The sequence below is a fragment of the Cinclus cinclus genome, chromosome 1, assembly GCF_963662255.1.
Source record: "Cinclus cinclus chromosome 1, bCinCin1.1, whole genome shotgun sequence".
Lineage (NCBI taxonomy): Eukaryota > Metazoa > Chordata > Aves > Passeriformes > Cinclidae > Cinclus > Cinclus cinclus.
Window position 1 is genome coordinate 136,202,724 of NC_085046.1, and position 25,799 is coordinate 136,228,522.

The 25,799-nt window shown below is 33.8% G+C and overlaps 1 protein-coding gene across 3 annotated transcripts in view; it reads right to left on the minus strand.

Moving 5' to 3' along the window:
- The window catches only part of CSMD3 (CUB and Sushi multiple domains 3), a 590,741-nt gene that overhangs the window by 474,138 nt on the left and 90,804 nt on the right, over nt 1–25,799 (minus strand). For all 3 annotated transcript variants that reach the window (XM_062491358.1, XM_062491350.1, XM_062491342.1), the window contains exon 3: nt 4,175–4,287. In XM_062491358.1, the coding sequence (XP_062347342.1) occupies nt 4,175–4,287 (113 nt within the window). The remainder of the gene's footprint in view (nt 1–4,174; nt 4,288–25,799) is intronic.

A 25,799-nucleotide genomic window follows, 5' to 3' on the forward strand; every position in this document is an offset into this window, starting at 1 on the left:
CTATAAGGGTAATCTACATATTAAATTTTTCTATTCTTTGCCATGGCCAGCAGGATAATACAAAAATGTCTATAATATTTAACAGGAATAATGATTGCCATAAATTCTAACAGCACATTTCTTAATGAAGTCAATGATTTTTGGCAATGTCAGCTACCTGTTTAACAGCTGTAAAGTAGCACAGTGAGAACAGAAGGAAGCACTGTTCAAAGCAGGAATACGTCCACTGAATCCCCTTTGCTGTGTAGCCAAGCTGCTAAGTTGCTTTCTTTCTCAGCAGCTGTATTTCCCTCCTGTACTATCAATGAATAATGCTCCTTATGTATCTTAGGACAACAGGAAATGGAAAAGTGCATTGGACTCTCCTATTCCTAAACCAAATTATCCCACCAGAAATAAAATAAAAGAGCAAAGCTACACTCTACTTAGCCTAAATTATCAAATAGGAGATTAAGTATAGCATCCTTTCTCCATATATTAATACCTATACATGTTGCAGAGAGCCTGAAAGCTACTAAAGAAACCTCCCCAGAAACCTCCCAGAAAAAAGCAACAAAACAAAACAGTCACAGAATCAGCAGACTTCGAACTTCTCCATCTCTCACTCCCACCAGTAATGCTGTGTCACTAGAAAGTGATAAAAATAGCTCCAGGGTTTTTTTAAAAATCCCTCCTTAAATTTTAGTGTACCTCGCCATTTTCTGTTGTCACTGTAAGTGAAGTCTATTGCTTTTGATAATCTGTTCTAGTTTTCTCTCATGAAATAATTTTTCTTCAGGGGTGTTGTGCTATATAGAGAGGCATGTTCATCAGATGTGTTCTTTTCAGAATAATAAAGAAGCTGAGCATGAAGAGTTTGTGCATAATGGTACCAAAGATAACTCAGATATGTCACTTGATATAGAAGAAAGAAAGAGAAGGTGAGAAGAAGAGAAAGGAGAGAAGAGAAGAGAAGAGAAGAAGAGAAGAGAAGAGAAGAGAAGAGAAGAGAAGAGAAGAGAAGAGAAGAGAAGAGAAGAGAAGAGAAGAGAAGAGAAGAGAAGAGAAGAGAAGAGAAGAGAAGAGAAGAGAAGAGAGAAGAGAAGAGAAGAGAAGAGAAGAGAAGAGAAGAGAAGAGAAGAGAAGAGAAGAGAAGAGAAGAGAAGAGAAGAGAAGAGAGAGAAGAGAAGAGAAGAGAAGAGAAGAGAAGAGAAGAGAAGAGAAGAGAAGAGAAGAGAAGAGAAGAGAAGAGAAGAGGAGGTGTAGGGACACAGATTGCAGACTGAGGCTTATGATATTGATTTTTAGTGGGCCAGTCAATATTTTCTGGTCTATAGTGCACTTGGTTTGACTGAAGGTAATTGCAGTGGCTTATTTATGGTAGCTCAGCATAGTCTTTCTATTAAAGATATAATTTTATATCTTTTCATAAATATTTTTATTCTTAGGAGATCAGAAAATGAGTATGTTCCTGTACATTATGATGAAGTCCACCATAGATTCATATTTCCCATAGATTCTGTCAGGTTCTCTTTTTTTTTTTTGAGTTTCTTTTCAACTTTCAGCTCAACTGCAAATTTGTCAAGAGAAAGCAAAGTCAGTAAAATAGGTGTTCGGAGGCTTTTTTGTTGTTGTTTTTTTGTTTGTTTTTTTGTTTTTTTTTTAAATAGTGAACAATAATGGATTCCATGTAACCATCTACCTATATAAACTATCTCACAGCATTTCAGAAGAAAGTGTTTTAAATTATCTCTGATTATGAAAGGTATGTTCCTTCTTTTCCAAATTACAACTGGATCTAATCCCTGAAGTTATATGTCACTACTTCTCACCCTATCCTCTCATGCCACCTCTATCATTTTGCTTTATTACAATGACAGGTGGCTAATCATTTCTATCTTAAATTTCAAATTACATATCCATAATGAAACTTTAAATTATGAGGCCTGATATTTAAGGGTACTAAATATGCAGATATTTCATCAAGAAGCTAAGAAGGAGATACTGGGCAATCAAAATTTTTGAAAACTGGCAGAACCACATCTTAAAATGTTGATTGCAGGGTTATACATGTTCACAAAGAATAGAAGAAGAAAATAAATGGAAATTGCCCTGATGTGATTATCATTTAAATATATCTCTCCCACCTAGGAAAGAAACATTAAATGAATATAATGTAATGTAATGCGTTTTCATGTCTTTGCTATCTGGGTTTAAAGAGAATAGCTTCACATTAAGTCAGAAAAAAATAGGTGTTGAAAGAAAATTTCTCTGACTAAATGAAGTTACATGTATTCAGGTCTTAAAACAGTAGATCTGGCTGTAGTAAGGGAGTCTCCATTCAACTACAACTCTGGTATCCAGCCTAACATTTTGAAAATTCCTAATTTCGCTAAATAAAATATCAGTTTCAAAAAAAAAGATGAGCATCAAATTCAAGGTAATAAGCTTATGTTTTGTTTTAAAATGCTGATTTCTGTGGTTGAAGGTAAAATATCCCCAGATTTTGTACCGAGCTAAGAGCTTGAGTTCTATTAATTGGTATCCTAGAAAGGAAGTATGTGAGGTGTCAGATATATGTGCAAGCTGAAGTCTATAGCTGATCTTCCATTTTGGTTTTAATCATTCTCTATCATATCTGAGATTCATAGTATGTTGTCTGTTAGCATTAGCAGTACAAAATCTTTCAGTAAACTGTTTTTAAGAAGGACAGATGATACCGTATATAATGAATTCAATTCATGCATGAAAACCACATATTTTATTTTGCATAGTTAAAAATCTATAGGAATTGCATAGAGCATTTTAATAATAACATTTTTAATAATGCTGTTGCTGAACAGTAACCAAATGCTTAAAAAATTAACAGACTGCAGAGTAGCTATAATCTAGACAAGACCAGTTACATATAGCCTGAATTTCTCTTTTCTCATTTATCTCTTTTTTATGTGCAACCTCCCCCCTGCAAAAAATAATCGTGTAATCATGTAAGTGTGTAATCATTTCACTTATTTTTTCTGAAACTCAAGAAACAAGAAGGGCCTAAAAATTGTTTTATGTTTTTCATTTCATGTTTTTATATATAGGAGGGAATTTCTGTATGAAGTAGAATTCTAATGCATCATACCTGAAGGTAAACTAAATCAACAGCAGAAGACATTTTACTACCGAGATATTCTGGACTGTATTTCTATAGCAGCCCTTCATTGCATTACCCATTTTTGGATAGCTCCTAGCTATCAAAGTGTAACTCATCTAGTTACTTTCTCAGAGATTAGTTTCTATTGCAGATGGGGCCAAGTAGGGTACAGCAATGGCCTCAGAACTTCTCCAGGCTGTTTATTATAGCTCCAGCTTTGCTGACAGAGACACTTAATGGAAGCAGAAAAATCAAGTGTCTTGACACCAAGTGTTTTTTTAAAAAGAGGGGAGAAAAATACAAAAAGGAAAAAATCAAACCACAAAACACTATACCAAAGAAAATGAGAAAAGCAACATTTTCTGTTTATGTCCCATAAAAACTTGTTAGAGTTCATAATCCCTGGTACCAAGAACTGGGTTTAAAAAATGAATGCATGATATAAACCAACTCTCCAAACACTACTATAGTGAACTTGACCACAAACAAGATCCTTCCTGGACCACACAAATACTATGAACTTCTGGACTTCAGGAATACATGTTCCAGCTCATTAACTGCAGCATCTGTGTGAAAACTATAGACAATTGTGAAAACTTCAGTAGAGAAATAACTTTATGTCAATTCAGAGAACTGAGTCAGCATTTCTCCTATGCAAACATATAAGAAGGAATCCATTCATAAAACCTGCAGATACCATTATCCAGCGAAATTCAAGGCTAACTAGTAATGTCTTGACATTAATTTGAATAAGCATGTGTCAGAAGGACTAGAACAATAACAATTAAGGTTTTCAGAATTAAAAGAACTTGCCATTATTAGAGTTCATAAAATATTTTTGTCTGGATGGGACTATAGATTGTAAAGTTTTAAATATTTTGGTTTGAGATATGACTATGATCTGTGAGTGATTACATGAAAAGCAAATATTGTAACTTGGATAAGGTTATATATGTGTATTTTTGCATATTTCTGTGCATGCTTAAGGTTTTTTATGTGTAGCAATCAGAGGGTGAAAAAAAACCAAACACGAACATTATGTTAAGAATGCCTTACCTTCATAGTAAACTTTAAACCCATGAGCACTAACTGCAAAGTCACTTGTCAAGCGCAGTGAAAATACAGATTTTGTACTTGTCACAGGTGGAGGAAGATGAAATCCTGTTAACCTAAGAAACAAAAAAGCACAATTCATGTTTAATTTTTGGTAAATAAAACTCTGTGTGACAGATGGCTGTTCCAAATAATATTTAAACATGGAAAGGATAACTACCTTAAAATTATGTTGCTTGCATTGCTTAAAAAAAAACATTTTATATAGTAAATGAGGAATTAATAGAAAATCTGATTGTTTTTGATGAACACTATATTTAGCATAGATGATAGTAAGACATAGAAACTGGACTTAAAAACAGTTCAGATTATCATTAGCCAGAAGAAAAAAAACAACCAAAGAAATCACAATACACAAGACAATTTAGACTCTTTAGAGTTATGTTCAAAAATACATTGCATTATATATCTTACACAGGCTTCTGCTAAAATTTGTAGTAGCTGAATTTTACCACAGGAATATAATGAAAGAAAAGGACCATGATTCACTTTAATGAGGGAATTTAGTATTATTTAAACTGTGCACTTTAGCCTCAAAGAAGAAATTTCTGATTTCAACTCAAAGAGTAGTATCATTGTGAAATAATAAATCCATACAAAAAGCTGTCTTGAAAGGAATTACAGGGTCATTAAGGTTTGTGTTTTTGCTGTTTGTGTGCTTGGGGTTTTTTTTGGTTTTTTTAAATTAAAACCACTGTGTTTGAGACACAAATGAAAGGAAATTTTTTGTGTCCTCAGCACTGCTGATAAGCTCTGCTGATACCCACTTCTACATATTCATTTGATTTATATAGGACAAAACTTATCTTCCTTGGTTTTAGGGGAATAACCTCATCAGGATTCATATCAGACCAACAAAGCCCATAATATATAAATGTCAAAAATGTGTAAAGGACCAGTTCAAGAATTTAGCTGTGTACACACACCAGTGAAGATGCACCTTTGGAGCCCAGTTAGCCACGTGTGGTGAACTGTGTAGCAGATAGGATGATATATTTTATTAATGATTGAGATTGAAATTATTTTCATTTGTTTCTAGATTAGCCATTAATTTTGCATTTTACTTTGAATTTAGTATGACAGAAAACTTTATGTCAAAAAGGACTTGTAGAGGCCACATAATTCAACTTAATGTTCAAAGAGAGCTAAAAGTCTGTTAGTCAAGGTTGCTCACGACTTAAATTTTCCCTTTCATTGTTAGAACAAGTTCACTGTGATTTTTTTTTGTTTGATAGGGTTTCTTTTGTGTTTGGTTTAGTTTTTTGTTTGTTTGGTTGGTTTATTTTAATGCAGATATATATATATATATAGCTACATAGGCTGGTCTTTAGCACACTTTAAGAAATACACAAACTTTGATAATTTTACTGGAAGAGATGATATATATTTTTAATTTTGCTTGATGTAGGAAAAAATACCAGTGGTGTTTACTTGCTGTTTTAATATATTTACTGCTGCTTATTCTGAAATTCAGTCTCAGTCTTCTTCTGAAATCACAAATTAACTGATAAGTTATGTCCTGCCATTATCAGCATTTCTAGTCTCATCAGAGGGCAGGATATAGAGTGATGAGAAAACCAGAATTCAAAAGGTCAGGAAATGATTTGCTAAAAAATGCTTTAATTGCAATATTAGCATTTATTTAGTGTTTTACTTATTTTTAGGTTTAAGATACCTTTAGATGCATTCTATATAGTGCATCAGTAAATTACCATTAAGTTTATTTGCTTCATGGGAATCATAAAAAGTTTTATATTTTCCTTTGATCTCTATGTACTTCATGTCCTTAAAAGATACTGTAAATTAATGGGTATTATGTAGATCTTTTTTATTAAGCAATCTTTAGAAAACAAAACAAAAATGAAAAAGAGAAGGAGAAAAAAAATAGAAGAAAAGATTTTAAAAAAGGAAAAAAAGAAAAACTTCCCCAATACAATAGCCAATTTGCACCATTGTTTGCAGTCATGACAGATATAAAAGCCAAATGATAATAGCACTCACATCACATAACCAGAAAAATTAAAAACATGAAAAAAAGAAGCAAAGGCCCCTAAAGAGGTACATATTCACATATTTATATTTAGCAAGTCCTCAGAGCTCTGTATTTACAAAGTTGTTCTTTGTTTTGTCATTGGTATCTTTATGAATAATATCATTAAAACACGACTAAAGAACTTACAGTAATATGAAAAGATGGAGAATTATGTACAGGATATTTATGATATAGGAAATGCATTTTTTATTTGATTAGGAGAGTATCTTTTTGTTCTATTAATAAAAAAAGGTAATAAAATGCTTACATCTCCCAAACAGGCATATGAATTTTTTTTTAAATAAGTCAATATCAGTGCGTTTTTTTCAATAGCTTCGTCATCAACCAATAAATAAATTAATTCATTGGTAAGTATCAACATCTTAAAATAAACTGGCCTAATGTTAAACCAAAACAATAATTTGAATAAAACTTTACTTGCATCGCACAGGTTTAGCCTGTATCTATTTATGCACACAATGATTTAAAAGAATTCTGGGTAAAAAAATACATACAGCAGGAAAGTACAGAAGTACACAGCTATCCCAAAATCTTTAATTTTATGAGTGGTACATAGACACAGTTTAGATGGGTAGTGGATTTTTATAATGAGCACATGTGTTACTAGCATAGTAAACATTACAGCTCCTGATGCAAAACAGATCATTATAAGAGCCATTGGATACCATTTAGCTTTCAGCGGTGGGCCTTTTATAACCATCATTATGTTGCATTTAGTCAAAAAGGATAAGCCTGTTTCTCTAATTTGGTTTCTACACTTCAACTGATGTGACGAAATTCAGAGGTAATATTTTTTTGGTTTAGTGGATGCAAAATTTATCAAAAATTTTAATAAGTAAAAATTCAACATGCCAATATCACTCAGTAAAATACTACAGGCTTTTAGAAATAATTGTAATATAATTCATTCTGACTATTGAAATAACCTATACATTTGAGTATTATTCATTTGGTACAAAAGGATATTGACCTCAGAACTTAAGTCTTATTTGTAAGTTAAACTCTACAAAATATCATGTGTTGGCTAGAATAATTTTCATTGTAATTTAAAATGAAACATAGCAAGCACATCATAACTGCAGGAGAGAGATGGCAGGTAAGCAGCAAAACACCTGTAAGATAATGTGTGTGCATAGATCTGATTGCCACTTATTCGGATCAGTCTAAATGTCCAACTAAATGTTAGACTACTAAATGTCTAACTGAGTACTCTGGTAAAAGTGAAACTTTAGGTGAAAAAAATATGTAAAATAAGCAGTCATCTCATTAAGCAGATATCATATGCATATTAAACACATTTACAATTTAAATTTCCTCTAGTAGCTGAGGGTTTTTTATCTACAGCAATTTCCCATCTTACATTCCATTTGCATATCGCATTCCATTTGTTAAATTCCAAATTTAACATACCTAATGGAGTTATTCATGTGACTGTCTATTGCTGCTTTAGATATGGTGAGATATTTAAAAACATCAGCACAGAGTTGATAGGTATGATATTATAACACCACGAGACCCAGGTGCTTCTGGAGAGATGGAGACCAGGCAGGACATGCCTACATCTTTTGCTAGGCTCTTCAATCATTCCTTTACAGTCTCCCATTTTGGCAGGAAAAAAATTACATTATAATTGTGGTGTTTTTTTTTTTTTTTTTTTTTTTTTTTTTTTTTTTTTTTGGTGGGATTATCTGCTCCTTTTCTTTTTTCCATTTTTGACTTGGAAATGTTTTCTGACCTCATTAAGAGACCCTGTAAGCACCTGATACTGGCTTGGGTAACCATGGGAAACCATGGGAACTAAAAGACAATGTCTACAGAGGTTTCCATTTCAACTCTTAAAAACCCAAATTTTAAATTGTGACATTTTACTTGAGTATTTGATTTTGATGATGTACTTCAGCTACAGTGTTATCAAACACTGAACATTGATACAAATTTGTAAATGAATACATTTGCTTTTCTCTTCCTGGTGTGTCCAACCAGCTTGCCAGGCACCTAACACCCACAGGGAATGGGCTCATTATGTATGTAGTGCAAGACTCCAGATGTTTCTGGGAGCCTAGGAAAAGGTTAAGAGGTATTTTTATTTATTCAAATTTGCTATGTCAGGAAGACCAAATGCTCATCCTGAAAATTTATGGTATATAACAATTCTAAAACTCCAGTAGTAAATATGGGGTGAAATCAAAGATATCATTTGGAGACACAGTATGTATTCAGTATCTATATATTACTTTCATGCAAAACTGCAGTGCTATGTAGTTTCAGTAACATGAATCTGGCAATGTTTCTACAATCATCTCAGAGTGTAAGAATGGAGTACTGAAACACCCATTGCCTTGGAACCAGAGAAAAGGACATATGAGAGATATGTGCTTAAATTACTCCATATAGACCCAAGAATGAGAAGAAGAAAATCACTATCATCATAGTCTTTGACAAATAATTATTCTTGCTGGCTGTTTGCCATAACTCCCCCATGGTGCCATCTTTAAGCTCCCAAGGAAAATCAAAGTGGCTAAGGATCCAAATGGACATCAAAAGCACCACAGAACACAGAGAAAAGAGGTAGATTCTAGGAGGATTCTGTACAATTTTAACTGCATATTTCTAAGTAAGTATTTACTTTGGGTATAAGCGTTAGTAATATTGTTGGCAAAATAATAAGAATAGCTGTTATATTCACTGCTACATTTTTATTTGTTAAGAGTCCCTGGTGAAATAAGACAGATGTCCTCAGATGTCTCTAAGTACACAGGGTGCAAATGCATAAAATTTCTTGATGTAAAAATAGTGATTAAAGGATGTCATTTACCAGGTAAGAGACTAGTTTTGAAGGAATTTTTGTCTTATGTGTCTTCTCACTCATCCTTGTTTATTTTTTAAGTAATGGAAAAAGTCAAATGGAATTTGAAACAAAACATTGTCTTATGTACGTAGCAATTTCTAAATATTCTGTCACCATTAATTAAAATATAATAAATACATTCTAAGCAGTGGTGATAATGTTTGAACCTATCTGAAAATCTGTAGTAATACTTTTTGGCATTGTAAATGATTGAAAATTATGTAATTATTTTCTTTCAAATATGTCAATTATAGAGTGTGTTCCTGTGTCTCTTCCTCCTGTAGGTTACTATATTCTATCATGTGCTATAGATTCAAAGAAAGATGACATCTATATTGAACAGCTGAATGTCTGTTTTCATTTTCTAAGTATTTTTTAAAAGACTACTACTCCAAGAGTAATTATAATCTATTTTAATCTCTCCCACTGTCTTTTCAAATCACATATGCCAATTATAAAATGACAAATCATTTCGCATTTGTGGTTTCCAAGACTTTAGATTTCTGATTGGAAATTTTTGCAGTTTGATCAATCATTTGTTTTCTGCTTTTACCATAGTCCTTGTAATAAAACTTAAATCATACATTACTTTAAGCTGCATGCTGAACTTTAAACTCATCAGCCCTCAAGGAAGACCAGCTCTTTGCTTCAGGATCTAAATAGAGCAATCATTTCATAATTGCAAAGTTAAAATTATGGAAAGAAATCTTGATTAGTCATGCAAAAGTGCTCCTAGATGAACTGTTTGCTTGAGACTTGATGTGATAAATAAGATTACTCTATTTCCTCTTTGCTTGTGTGTCTTAGATATTTGATGTTTGACACTGATTATGCTTTTAAATAGGTAATTTTTAAAAATGTATTTTAACAGCTCTTTGTATTGTTTTGTTTTCTTTTCCAGTTCACAAGATCCTAGCTATTCTACTGTGTGTTAGTTATTTCCACAGAAAACACAGTTCCTCAAGAATATTTCAGCTTAGATTCGACAGTATCTGAAGAAATTAACCAAAAAAAGATTTTTTTAAAGTGAATACCAATCTCGTTTAATCTCAATAAATTTTTGATTAGGTCACAAAAATTTTGCAGCAGGAAGAGTTTTGGCCTAATCTGGAAGGTGCAAGAAATGTTCGTCCCCAATTCATGTAAAATGATGCAGAAACATAAAATATTAGCATGCGGTTACTGTAACTTTGACTGTAAAATTAATAGCTGTGTCAAAGCCCATACATTCTCACTTTTAGTTTGATCTCCCAATAACTGTTTACTCTAAAAAGGAGAATATAGATTTTGAAAAATAATATGCATAACAAGCAAAATGCCAAGCATAAAAGAAAAATAGGTAAAAATATTTTGTAGACTTTCATTGAGAATCTGCCTCACAAGTAAAGGCAAACTTTCTGAAGACAACAGAAATTTTATTCCATATTTAGCAGTTTAAAGGAAACAGAAATCACTGATATTTTCAAATAACTGATAAAATGTCCTATTGGGTTTTTTTCTTTTACATCCACTTTTCTTTTAAAAACACTTAAATTTTCTTTTCCTTCCACTATGAAATTTTGTTATTAATGATACACATTTAAGTTGATAATCTTCAGACAATATTATTCTTAAAATCCATAGCACATATACAAATGAAGCTTCATCACCAGCGGATTTTTCCCTTTAAGCTAGCCATAATCCTTCTACCAGTCATTTTATTTGCTGGTATGTCCAGTAACTTGCTATCTGTTATTTATGCAGACAGCACCAGTCAATACTTAGTAAATAAACACATCTTGAATTTCGTAAGGTACAGTTGGGGTTTTGTTGGACCACATGCTGATGAATCCATTATTAGCTGCTGGAGTCCTGTCTGTGTGGTTTTGTATTCATATACACTTCTATTAATTTTCTAAGTAGCAGATGATCAGATTTAACATCTGACTAGCCTGATGCTACACTGATTCAGTTTCAAATATAGTGAGATCTTTTGCCTGCCAGATACTTGTTTAACATTTTCCCACTAGGTCTAATTATTATTAAAAAAGGAAAAAAAGAAAAAAAAGAAAAAAAGCCCTCAACAGAAGGGTTTGCTTATTTGCATTTTCTAAGCTAGCAGCATGATCTTCTCGCACAATTTGCTGTTGCATTTGCCATGGCCAGCATCTATTCAACTAAAATAACAATATTCTTCAGTATTTTTTTCTAAACTTAATTTTGTTTTCATCTAATACTAATCAAATATTTGTTTCTGGTTCTTATTTACATATGCCATGGCATTTTCTTATTTTGAATGCCAAGATATTAAAGAAAAAATATGCTTACTTAATAAAGTATGGATTTTAAATGTTGAGTGTATCCAACCTGACAAACCATATAATGGTTTTTTGTTGTTGTCGCCCTCTTCCATGGGAATGAAAATCTAGCATTTCTTTCTTTTTCAGTCTTGATTTTTTTTTTTGTTCTGTATAATTTCCATAACAATCCATCAGACACATAAGCACCTGTGCTGATTTTCGCTGGGGTAGAGTTAATTCTCTTCACTCTGATTAATATGGACTATGCTTTGTATTTATTCTGAAAACAGTGTGGTAATACAGGGATGTTTTTGTTCTTGCTGGGCAGTGCCTTCGCTGTTCCCCACACTGTCACACTGGCAAGTGGGCTGGGGGTGAATGGGAAGCTGGGAGCAAACACAGCCAGGATAGCTGACTCCAAAGGACCCAAGAGACATCTCATACACATGGTGTCTTGCTCATTATATGAAGCTAGTGAAGAAGAAGAAGGAGAGATGATTGGAATGATGGCTTTTGTCTTCCCAAGTCACCATGACTCCTCATGGAACTCTGCTCTCCTGGAGGGGGCTGAATTCCTGCCTGCCTGCGGGAAGTGGTGAATCAATTCCTTGTTTTGCTTTGCTTGTGTGTGTGGCTTTGGCTTTACCTATTAAACTGTCTTTGTCTCAGTCTGTGAGTTTTATCACTTTTACTCTTCCATTTCTCTTCCTCCTCACACTGGTGAGGGAGAGAGAAACTGGCAGTGTGGTGCTTAGTTGCCAGCTGGGGCTAAACTACAACAGCCTCTCTGATCTCTAAACAGCAAAATGAGCATCTACCAATAGAAAGTTTCAAAAGCTCTGAAAACTATTTAAGGAGCAATAGCAGTCAGCCATAGATGGTAGTTAGCAGAAAAGCTAGGAAAAGCAAGGTAATATGCTTTTAAAAATTAATTAATGTATTTGATTACCAAAAAATGATGAAACAAAATACCTTCCATGTAATTAAATATGTTATTTAAATATCAACAATGTTTTTAAGTACATGAAAAGTAACCAAATAAATTACTTTTTAAAACAAAGTTAACTGCAAATATCTTTGCTTTTGAATAAAACCTTTAAAGTGGTCCAGAACATATTTACCTATGCTTCTCCTCCTTCTCAGAAACTGAATCCATATTCCATACACAAAGGCATAGGGATCATTCCATTTGAAGTACATCTTATGCTGTTGGATTTCTATATCAAATTCCACGCACAGCCTGGTGCCTGAAACACAGCTCTAATGATTTTAGCTTTTTATTTACTGTCTCCATATCCACTGTAACGTAGCATGAATGGCACAAAAGAAAGGAGATTTTTGTTTTCAATCCTGTTATGGTTTTCCCTTTCAGGTAACTAAAATTCCATTAATCATCCCAAATAAATAAAAAGTTTTCATATTGAAAATATGAAAAAAAAAACAAACGTGAATCTTACTCTAAAAAAAAAATATTCATTTCACAACACTAGAAAACAAGATATCAAATATATTAGGGGCAGGTCTGAGGTCAAAACAGGTTGTTCAGGGATTTATACAGTTAAGTCCTGAAAATCTGCAAGGAAGGAGGTGTCTCAGCCTTCTGGGCAGTTAGATCAAGTCCTTAACTGTTCAAGAGACACAGTAAATCAGATTCAAATTATTCTGTGTGATAATAGCCTCTGTCAGCTGATCTGAGCAACAGATCTACGTGATCACAAACACCACAGGAGAGAGAACCTTGCAATTCTAGCACGCTTAGTTTGATAACACATACCAAAGTTAGAAAGTGCTGTTCTTCCAACGATTGAACAGGTACAGAGAATTGGATACCAGGATTCAGGCTTGCTTTAAAAGCCCTAATATCTGTAGAGAATTCTTTTTCACAGTCCTTATGATAAATTAAGTCATAGAAGCATAGAAATCTCTGGGTTGTAAGGCACCTTCAAAGGTCATTTAGTCCAAGTCCTTTGTGATAAGTAGGGACATATTCAACTAGAGGATGCTGCTCAGAGCCCCATCCAACCTTACCTTGAATATTTCCAGGGATGTGATATCCACCATTTCTCTGGGCTATCTAGCCCACTGTTTCACCACCCTCACTGTAAAAAATTTCTTCATTATATCTAGTCTGAATCTAACTTCTTTTATTTTAAAACCATTAGCCTTTTTCCTAGCACTACAGGTCCCTACTAAGAGCTGGTTCCTGTCTTTCTTAATAGCCTCCCTTAAGTACTGAAAGACCACAATACTGTGTCCCTGGAACCTCTAACTGAGGGGAGGAAAAACACCCCAAATCTTTGTTAGTATTACCACCGTTTATTTACTATGTAAATTTTATAAGAGTATTTCTACACCAAAAAGATGTACAAAGTGCATCAAGTACTGCATTAATTGCCAGTTGAGGGAGTAGATTTTCCCACAGGATTCTGCACTGGTGTGGCCTCAACTTGAGTACCATGTGCAGTTTTGGGGACCACAGTATAAGAAGGATATAAAGGTATTAGAGAGAGCATCTAAAGGAGGGAAGCAAAGATGCTGAGGGGCCTTGAGGGAAGCCATATGGGGAGCAGCTGAGGTCACTTGGTTGAGTCAGCCTGGAGAAGAGGAGACTGGACCTCATTGCAGTTACGACTTCCTCAAGAGGGGAAGAGGAGAGGCAGGCACTGATCCCTGCTCTGCAATGACCAGTGACAGGACTCAAGGAAACACAATATTTCTATGATTCTATTTGTGCACAAAAGCATCCTACTATCCTTGGTTTATAGTATATGTTTGGGGTGGGTTTTCTGAGTTGTTTTTTATTTTTTCTCCTTGTCTAGATAGAAAAATGAAAAGAAGTTCTACATTTTTCTAAAAAAGACAATATTTTAATATTAGTGCACCACATTTCTTAGAGTAAAATAACACTCTTTGCATCTTACATATGAATTTAAGTTTCTGAAGATTTGATAATTCCATATCTAATATAATGGACAACATCAACAATATTTCCATGATTATATCGTTGTGATTGCTCTTCTAACTGCCAGAGTAAAATAAATCTCCCATTTACTCTTCCATGCTTTGGCCTTTTGTCACATCCATGTTTTATGCACCCACCTATGCAACCATGCCTTCTTGAGCTTTGAGCAGAAAAGACCATATCCTTATAGCAATTTCAAAGAATCACAAGGGCTAAAAATGCAGCAAACATTAGTAGCTGTTGGGGGTTAGTTCTCTCCCTTTTTTCCCTCTGTGGAATTTTCCCCATTGTCATGCTAAGATACCTGTTGACTGGGCCCTGGTGACAAGGGGGAGGGGACGGGAGGGAAGAGAGAAACCCCGCGAGATTCAAACAGCCAGAAGAGGAAGCGGAAGGCTGGGCCTCGGCCCATTTCCCCCGCGGAGTTGGGACGAGAAGGACGATCGCCGTCTGTGTCCCATCCCTGCCATCCCAGCGTCGGGAAACCACCATCGGACCCTGCCCGGCTGTCTTCTCGCTGTGAACTACCACCATCCAGCACTCTACTGAGCACCAGGACCCACACCGTGAGCGGAGGGCTCTCTCTCCATCTCTCTCTCCCCCTGGGACAGCTCTGCCATCACCCCCAGCCCTCCTGCAGCTCTGCGGGACCCGCCCGCCCCCAGCACCGGGAACTGCAGCTCAGGGAAAAGGTGCCTGCAGCCAAAAAACACTGGGACTGAGTTACTGTTCTGTTTGTGGGTAATTTCATAGCTGCTGTTGTTCTTGTTTGTCTTGTTAGATATACTAGTAAAGAACTGTTATTCCTACCCCCATATCTTTGCCTGAGAGCTCTCTGAATTCCAAAATTATAATAATCGGAATGAAGGAAGGATCACGGTTTTTTTTTTCAGTCCAAAGGGAAGCTTCTGCTTTCCTTAGCAAGCACCTGTCTTTCAAACTAGGACAGTAGCTAATCCTGGTGAGGATCAAATACACTCTGAAAGAATTCTGATGATTTGGATCACACAGTCACTCATTATGGTGATCAATCACTCATTATATACTCACACTTATTAGTTAATCTGAATACTGTCAAACTAAACTGGTAAGATGAAATTCAATTACCTTGTTGAACTATTTTTTCAATTAACCCAAAGGTTTAAAAGTATTCAGAAATGCACTGGACTTGTATGTAATAAGTAAATTCAGGGTTCAGTAATATATCACAGATAGAATTGCTAAAGCAACTAATGGGATATGAAAATCTCATGATTCAGGAAATCAATAATTTTTTTAGGCAGTGAATGAAACTGAGGCTCTGTAATGTGTAAATTTCATGTGTACATTGGATTCTGGTGTAAAGGTAAGATCTCCTCATCTTTGTCTTGACCCAGGAGTTTTTTCATCTTATTTTCTCTTGCTGTCCTGCTGTTGAGGGAGAGTGATGGAATGGCTGGTGGGCATCTGGCAGCCAGCCAAAGTCAACCCAGAACAAGCTCTAAAGTTCTTTCTTACACACCAATTCAGAATAAACACCTTTTAAATCTCAGGAGTACACTAGAAAAGGGTAACACTTACCTACTGAGTAATAGACAATTAAGTGTAATTCTCTTTAGGGTTTATGTTTTTGAATGTGCTTATGTGCATTCATTTGTACATGTTGAGAAGTTAATAAGGTGTTGAATTGCAGTTGAGAGTATTGCAAGGTTGAACTGGAACATCCTGGTAAAATTCAGCTTGTCTTTGGCCTTTCAAATTTCTTTCTTACTTCCTTAGTTACTTACCCATTGAATCGGGAAGAAAGTAAGAAATGTAAAGGCTTCCTTAAGAGTATTTCAATTAAAATATGAATAGGAGTAACTCCTACAATTTTTATATGTCTATCCAATTGGTTTAAAATAAAAAGCAGAATTTAATAATCTATAAAACAGCAAACTCAAGCAGAAGTGGTCAAGTAGATTCAAGTTTTACTCTTGCTGAAAATAGTAATAAAAATATACTTTGTTCAACAAGTCATTAACAAATTGACATATGATTTATGAACTAATTTATTTTTTGTCAAATGATAATTTTTCCCTGTCAAAATGCAAAACTGCTCATGCAATCTATTATTTTAAAATAATGGTCATAGGTCAAGGCTGAACATTGTTAATTGAACAGCTGCTTTGAACTAAACAATAAAGTACTCATCAGGTTCTGGTATGATCATTATATTCTGTACAAAACATATTTCTAAAAGCTGCCATCATCCATTATCAGTATAAAGCTTTTATTATACAACTCTCCACTTTTTTCTATCACCAGAAATGAAACAGATTTTATAAATATTTTTTTCTAAAGCAATCAATTTGTTTTAAGACATAAAACTACCAAGAAGAACCTCAAACAAGTAAGAAGAACCAGATACTGCACTACCATAAAAATAATTTTTAAAAATCTGTAGGATGTGGATTTGACTGCTTCATGGAAAGAAAAAATGATAAGAACAAAACATATCAAAACAATAAACTTCAGAGAATTTGAAAGTATCCTAGGTACTTAAAGTAAATAGAATTTTTAAAAAATTAAGCAAACTACATATTTTTAACTTTGAGCAGCTGGAACATATAGTTTATAGACAATATAGTTCATTGTCCTCATCTTAAAGCTAGGTAAAGATCTCTGGTACATTTCAGCAGATCTTGGAGCTTTCAAAGCACCAAAGGAGAGGAACCTGCTCCTTCCAGTTTTCCCAGAGTTCTAACACTGACTTCACACCGGTTCTAGTAATTTGCACCCTTCTCTCTGAATTTATCTAACCACCCCGATGAAGAACTATTGCTTTAAAAATAAACCTGAGTCAATTCAGTTAGCAAAGGGAAGCATATCCTCAGAGCGGTATGCCTGGGAAGCGCCAGAGCCAACGGAAAAAGAGAAGGATCACACAGCCAGAGTCAGAGGAACACGGGAGACGGGTTTGCCTTTGTGAGTGACAACAAGCTTTTAGATGAGTTGGACTATCTTTTGTAACTTTGCCTTAATGTGTGAAAATAGCACAATATGGAAAGGAGAGATGCCATATTTTGCTTCTCACTGTTGTAGGTGCCAGGAACTTCCAGAACAGCTTAAACTTTTACTAAATATTCTGCATCATTTTGGAATTCATCCATGAGCAAAAAGCTTGTGACATTGTCACCACACTCTTTATTCCTGTTCTGGTATAGAGATAAATATGTAGTAGCAGGCCATGTAAAAGAGGATAAACTATATGCATATATTTCAGAATCTATGTTTTTAATATGAAAAATTCAGTATTTCAAAACCGAGTAATGGCAACAAATAGAATAAAACCAACCAATTAATCAGCTAAACTAGCTTCAAGACCTAAAAAATCCCAGCAAACAAAAAAATCCATAGATTTTATGTCATTCATTTTCTTCCAGAAAACTTTCACTGAGTCAGGAACAACTTAACTTTCTCACAGGCCCCTGTTCACTTCAAAGGAGAACATATAAGCAGAGTATGCCAGAAAGTGCAAGAGGGAAGAGAGGATGTTAGAGTAAAGGTGTCTCATCCAACACTGGGTATGTCTATACTTAGAGGTCTGGAGCATATGGTGTTTGAAGGCAGAGCCTGAATCCACTGCAGTGAAGAAATAAGTATGAATAAAATCTTTAATTTTGACCACTACAGTGAGAAATTAAACTCTGAACTTCACTGAAATGCCCTTGGAGCTGGGGTAGGTAAAAAAGCAACAAAACAGACAATAAAATTAAATGCAAAGTGTAGGATAAGAAAACCAGGTCATAATGGAAAATATTTTACATCTGCATGTCTAAAATTCTGGAAAAGACAGATCTAGTAAAAATGATCGTGGGACTTCTGGTGTTTTCTATCCCATCAGAAATGTGACCTCTAATGATCTTCACAAATGCAGTGAAATAAAGGATTCTAAATTAATTCATCTATTCCATAAATACAATTAATATTCTATATAAATATAAATAATATGAACATGTAATTTTCAGTCTCATAGACCATAAACTATCAATTCTGTGTTGATTACTACATGTGAAATACCACAGAAAAACTTCTAGCAGGAAAATGAAAGCATTTTTTAAGAAAAGGATACCTGAGTTGAAAATAGAAGATAAGGTCCCACTTCCAAGGGAGAAAAATCTAAATTTAAAATTTGGACTTGGAAAACATAGATAATGTAACAGTAGTGTGTCAAGTACCTTATTCTAACCAACGGTTTCATAATACTCTAAGTGATCAAACAAAGACGAAATACTTCCAAAATGAACAAAGAAATACCTCAATAATTTCAGGAAAGAGATTTTAAAAGATTCTGTTACTTTTGCTGAACTCTGATAATGAAATGTAACTAGCGTTTGTGTTTAGGATTGGATAATAGCTATGGGCATATAAAATTCACATCTGTAAATAGTTAAGGGACTGAAGGGTCTGCAACTAGCATTTGTCTTTTAACTGATGGGTTTAAATAAAAATAAAGTTATGACAGAAATTTGAGTGCAATTAGCTGATCTGTTTTGCAACCATCAGAAGTTATCTGTGTTATCTTGATTCCTTATCAGAACCATGATGACTGACGTTAACAGAATCAGATAGTGGAGCAAACAAGACTATTAAAAGGAGACAATTATACTGCAAACAGGATATCTCACAAAGAAGATGAGTTGGCTATCGACATTTCATACCAAAATAAGGAGTTACAGTTGTTACTTTTTAGTACTGTAACTGACAAAGACAATGAAAAGCCTAAGTAAAAAGTTTAAAACTTTTCCATTTTCCTTGTATTTTATGGATATACACTTTATAAAAATGGTAAATATGAGTTCTTCAAACCACTGCATTACATATGTGAGAAAACAGTTCAAAATTATTCTTCAATCACAAACCATTTTAACAAGACATAAAATGATTAGGATTTTTTAGGACATTCAAAGTTGGTCTTGCTTTGAACATTTCTTGAAAATGTACCTTTTAATTCAGTATCAAGAATAACTGGCCACTCCTCTAAATACCTATCTGAAAAAAAAAATCGTTTAAGAAAACATATTTTTTTCTAAAAATCCCCAACCAAACATAAAACAAGACAAATAAATTTGCTTGTGTGGTGAAGGTTATAATATATATATTTTAAAAAGTAACTCATGTTTTTTGATTTGACTTCTTCATGGCTTACTATCAGTTAAAAATTCCTTACATCTGCACCACAAAACAGTGTTAAGAGCCACTTCCACATATATCTGGAACACACTAGCATAATAATGAAACCTGCTGTTACAGCAGGCAATTGATCAATAGCAGTTATTGATCAATAACTTTGTGTAGTTCTATACAACACAATGTTTAGACAAAAAACCTATATCCAATAATAGACAAAAAATCCAAACACACAGACAAGACTTAATCTTCCTAGGCAACCATCAAGAAAAGCTTAGATACAGAAGGATTAAATCTGCTTCATCCAAAACATAGAGCAAGAAAAAAGGTTTAAAGCCTCTACATAAAATTGTTGAGTCATGTCAAATTCAACTCCAAATTTCAATATTTCCAAAGCTGAAAGCCTAACAGCATATTGCTGATTAGAGGTGCAAATACTGTGAAAGAAGAAAAGCTGGTCTAGAGTTTTTGTAGTTGAGGGATTTTTGTAATTTTGTAATTTTAGTAGTTTAGTTGAAATCCTGAAAAAAAGTGATGGTAGAAAAAATTATTCAGAGATAAAACTGCAAATGGGAAATGGTTGTCAAAAAAATTATGTGGCAATGATTAATTAGGGTGGTCTTAGAAAGGTAGGATAGAAATGGATAAAACACTTTAACAGAGGAGTGTGCAATGGAATGAAATAAGACATAAATGGTAGAAAGTAGCTTGATAGTGAAAGTAATATTGTGAAAAGAGGAAGTTACAAATCCATTCAATACTTATTTTTCATGCAAAACCTTATTTTTTTATTTTAATTTCAGAAAAGCAAGATATCTCCATTTTAATTTTTAACTGTTTTTCCTTTCCTACAACTACAATTTGTAGAATTTGTAACAGACATCCAGATAATGAGACTTGTCCATGGCATTTATATGTGGAAAAATAGTACTTTTTTGTAATACTTACTATAGCCTTTCATTTGGGGGAAAAAGTTTAACTGACTTACATAGTGGCTAATATTATCTTTCATATTTCTTTGTATTTTGGACAGTCAAAATGTTCAATTGATTTGTGTGGGTGTGTGGGTGTGTGGGCATGGAGGACTTATTAAGTATTTTTTTCAATTCTATACTTAAATATATTTTCACTTCCAATATTCATTTGAAATTACAGAGAAAATAAAAATTATTAATGAAAACTATTGCAGCCATGTTTGGTTTTCACATGGTCTTGTATAACAGGCTTAAAATGCAACTAGGCAAAAGTATTTTTCCAATTAGCAATATTCAAACGACTATGAAATAAATTACCTTGGTTAACATGTCACTGTGCTTTTTTCGTCCAGATTATATTTATAGAGGTGGATTATCAAGTGGTACGTAATGAAAGAAGTAACCTAAGGAATTACTTAACTTCAAATTAGGGAAAAAACCCAAACATTACTTTGACTTAATTCCAGATTTTGCCATGGGAGAAAACATGTGTCAGCTGTTTCTATTTGAAAATTATGTCCTTTAGCATTTACTGTTTTCTTCAGACTGTATGAATCTTTTTTGAATTATGGACAGCTACTTTCTAAACGAAAACAGAAATACTGCAATAGATGAAAATTTGCAATACAGAAATAGCCTAAAAATACAGTTGGTTTCACCACTCATGATGTTGACATTTTGGTGTGTGTACAGTTGCCTTTAGGAGTGCATAGGTCAGCTCTGCCCTTTATATCCTCTCATTCCTGCCATTCTCACATACTATCTCTCCAAAACATTCCTCAATTTTGTATGCACCATTTGCTGATTAGACTACCACACTAGGTCCTCTTCATTTCACTTTTTCCAGTACCCAATATCCCACCCAAATATACGATCTCTATTCTATATATTCTTGAATTCTATAGAGAACTATTTTATAGTTCTATAGATGCTGGTTACTCTAGAGAAGCTCTCTCATCCACAACTTTAATCACCTTGTAAAAAAGTGTTAAAGAAATGTCCACCTGCGGACTTGAACAATAGAAGTTTTATTGGTTTCTTTCAAACCACACTTAAGAATGAACAGCATTTGCCCAAGAAAAGATTCCTCTTTTACAGTATTAGAAAATCTCAGTCAAATTTTGTCTACTAATATAATTTTAGCATGGCAAATATATATATATGTCAGCAAGAAAAGCAAATCTACCTTAAAGGAACTAATATTGTTTAAAACTAGATAAAACACACATTCATTTCTGTGCACAGCTTGTTTCATATTATAAAGCAGCATCATTTAACAAACAAAATTATCTCACTCCTTTATAGATATATTACAAATATATAGAAGCTACATTTTTAATACAACTTGAAAACTAGATGTGTAGGATGTATGTGTTACAATGCAAAATAGATGCATATTGGACCATATAAAACAAGTGCATAATTTCATGTCTGAATTTGTAAGTCATAATGAAAATGACACTTCTGCATAATTATCTGTGTGTTACATTCAGGCTGTAAAGACTTGCTTTGACTACAGAACTGACATCAGATTTGGAGATAATTTTTTGATGCTACTAACCCTTAGAAAGGATCTCTGGATTTGTTTGGGTTTTTTTTCCTTTTGGGTATTGTATTTTTGGTTGGTTGATTGGGTTTTTGGTGGGTTTGTTTGTTGGTTTTGTGAGTTTTTTCTGTTTGTTTTTCTGTTGTTGTTTTTTAATTTGGGATAATTTTTGATAGGCAAAGTCTCTTGTCAATATCAACCTATTCAGGGACTTCCAGCATATTATTGATATTAGCTTGTTCTTAAGTTTCAGGCATCAAAACAATTTGAATGATAAAATATTCATTTCCAACTGTGCAATGTAACAATCTATAGGAGTCACTTTTCAGCAAAAAGGTATCACAATCACAATGTAATACAAATATTAGAGAGACGGAGAGAAAAGTTCTCCAGGTAAAGCCATATGCCTGATGTTCTTTCTAGTTAGTGTATATGTCAGTACACGCATACAAACATATATTTGCACAAAACCTCAAAGGATTCTTTTGGTTTTCTGCAGACACACCAGTTAAATTAGAAGGATGATGCCTTGCTTCAAAGATAATAAAAATAGTCTATTCATACAGGAGCCAATCATTCAGGCTTTAGTTTAGCAACAATATATGATTATTCCAGATATATTCTGATTCAATTATCAATTTTATAAGGTATTTTAATTGCAACAATACAAGGTCAATTTAACAGCTGCTTTAAGAGTTACCTTTCTGCCATGTAAACAGGCTTAACAGTTAGACAACTCTTTAATAGCATGATACTTTCCCAAAGATTATAACTTTCTGGGACAAGAGTATTATTGTGATCATTCTTGTCCTTTTTATAACTGAAACGTAGATGGAAAACTAACGGCCACAGTCAGCGCTGGAATACTGTGCTATAATTGGCCTCCAAAAATCAGCTTTTCTTCCTAGCTTGTTTCAAATGCCATTAAGCAATTTAGCAACACAAATAAAAGTGAATAAGTAAAAGTTTTATTTCTCAGAAATGACCATACTCATCTCACTATAAAACTGGCAAGTTCACTCTTCCTATATAGGCATTTACCAGTTTATCCAAAGAACATAGATAATAAATCTCAGAGGCTGTAAAAGAAGTTTTCCTTGCATTATGTGAAAAGTAAACAAGCTAGTCCAATATCCATCAGCCAGTTCAAAGCAGCCAAACTGGCCATCGAGTTCAGAGAAAGATATGCTATGGAAAACTGATAAGGTCAGTTACAAGAAAATTATCTCCACCTTCAAATATAGCCAAAATTTTAGTTGGTTGCTTGAGTTTCATTTAGTTTGGCTTGGTTTGGTTTATGGGTTTTTTTTTTTAATCCTTACCACTTAACTTTAGATTTCCTTTCTAGCTAACTATTTCTTCTAAGCCTGCAAAAACCTTGGCTTCTTTCAGTAATGTAAGCATAAATTCAAAAGACAAGTGGCACCTTGTCCGGGCAAACATATTCTTTTATCAGTTTTAATTGTCTACCTTCTCTCTCTATCTAAGTGTTTAGACTTTTAACATCACATAAAAAATATTCCTAAGAATATAGAAAAATTGATATGTTCTTTCAGCTTTGCATTTATAAGCACAGTGGTAAATATTTTATTGCTTCGATGTATTTTTTCATAAAGAAAAATTTTAGATTAAAAAAAAAATCTTTGTCTAAATGTTTTGTCTACCCAGAATACATCTCAGAGCTGAATATCTGTTTGCCAATACATTTCTTCCTGTAACATTTCTTTCAATTATCTGTTTCTCTTATCTGCAAGTTTTGCTGTATTTTTTGTTGCATCCCTAACAATTTTCAGTTCAAGATTCTACGTATCTTCTGTTCACACCTTTGCAGTATTTATTTTTGTTGTTTGTGCAGTGAAAATTTTCCTAGTATGAATTATTCCATTCTGTTACATATCTCATAGTTTTCCACTTTGGTTGCTGGTTCAGTCTTTCTTTTTTTTTTTAAATTGCCTTTACTCTCTCCCTCATCTACTTTGGTATACATTCCTGCCACTTTCTGTAACCTTATCTCCTCATTGGTCTTTGTCTAGGACTTACACCTCTTTTATTTTCTCTTCTTTTGTGAAAAAAATCTGGTTGGTTTTGATCACTAGTCCCTAAATTCTCAAACGACATTCCTTTCTTTCTTCTCTTTCCAGGCAAATAATGGAGAAATCCAAAGAACCACGAAGCAGCTGAAATAAAAATCACTGTGATAAGAGACTTGAAGTTATTTCCAAAGTGGAGAATCCCTAATTTGATCCTAATCAGCTTACGATGTCTATTCTGGTTGAAAATTTGGACAGGAAGTGAACAGTGTTGAGAGAAGAAAAATGTGTATTCTTAGGGCATAGCAAGCAGCCTGAGCTGAAAAAAAGTCAGAGGTATGGTGGATGATGAAAACTTTTTGAGATGCAGTAAATGATTCATGGTCTCCCTATCAACAAGTCCTGGTCTACATCAATATCCAAAAAGACATAAACAGGAGAGTGAAAAAGAAGACTTTGTAATTTTCAGTTGTCAGGGTTAGTTGTGAATGAAGACTGCAAATATTCCACTCTGACATGTCTTAAAGCCCTAATAACCAAACAGTCAGAGAGAGCTTGTCTCCATCAGATTTCATCTAGAATCTCACAGAGCTGGCATTTTTTATTTTATTAGTAGTCTGCTAGCCTGAGAAACTGTTATACTAGTAGATGAAAGGTACAGAATTAACTTGGAGTTAGATACTCCAACTGCTATTTGAAATGGCAATAATCTAAATGAACTGAAAAAACAAAGGGCTGAAATGAAAGGGCTTTAAATGTTTTAAGAAGGAATTGTTAATAGGAGAATCAACTTGCAAAATAAAAAACTTGTACACATATATGAAGCAAAATACATTTACATACAACAAAATTTGGGTTCAGGAAGGAGAATCAACACACCCTCATGGTATTTTGCCCAGACATGATATTGGCAATAGCTCTGGGCACCCTGCACTGCACCTTGTAGTACTGTAGATCACCTAAAGGGAGAGGAAGTGGGAAAAGACAGAGGAAGTAAAACAAGCCTTAAAGTCAGGAAATTCTCTGAGTGGAAACCCTGACACAGCAGAAATGGAGGAAGAAGGAGGCAAAAAGCAAAGCAAAAATGCGGGGCTTTTTTTAACTCCTGGTTTAGATGAGCATCAATATGAGAAAGAGTGGAACACTTTTTCCAGTAATAATATATAGCGAATATATAAAAATACACAATAGCATAATTATTTATTAATCATGCGTAATAGTTTTCAAAAAAACATAAGGTAAAGAGTTTGGCTGGGAGATAGTAAAGGATTTAAGATACGTATAAATGTTCATAAAGAAATATGGATAAATTTCTAAGGACCAGGAGAAGGAAAGGGTCTGAGTCCCAAAAAAAAAAGACTAAGTGGAGCTACCAGGGTGGTATTAGTTGACAGAACAATGCTAACAGAATAGCCTAATAGCTGCCTGTTTGACAGACTGATATCTATCAAAAGGAGAAACACGCATGTATCAGAATGAGAAATGCAAAAGCAAGCAGAATTATTAAATGAGGGAACTGGAAGTCTCTGCTAGTGCCAACACTTTTTTTTTTTTTTTTTTTTTGCTAGCCTTTCTTCACAGAGGTTTTGTAAGATAAATTTGACAATTTAGCACATGAAAGATGTAAATTATGTGCCTTTCACTTTAAAAATATAAAGTTTTAGAGGCAAAATATAGTTTTCCAGAAATACATTTTTCTCCTTTTAAAATTGGACATTGTTAGAA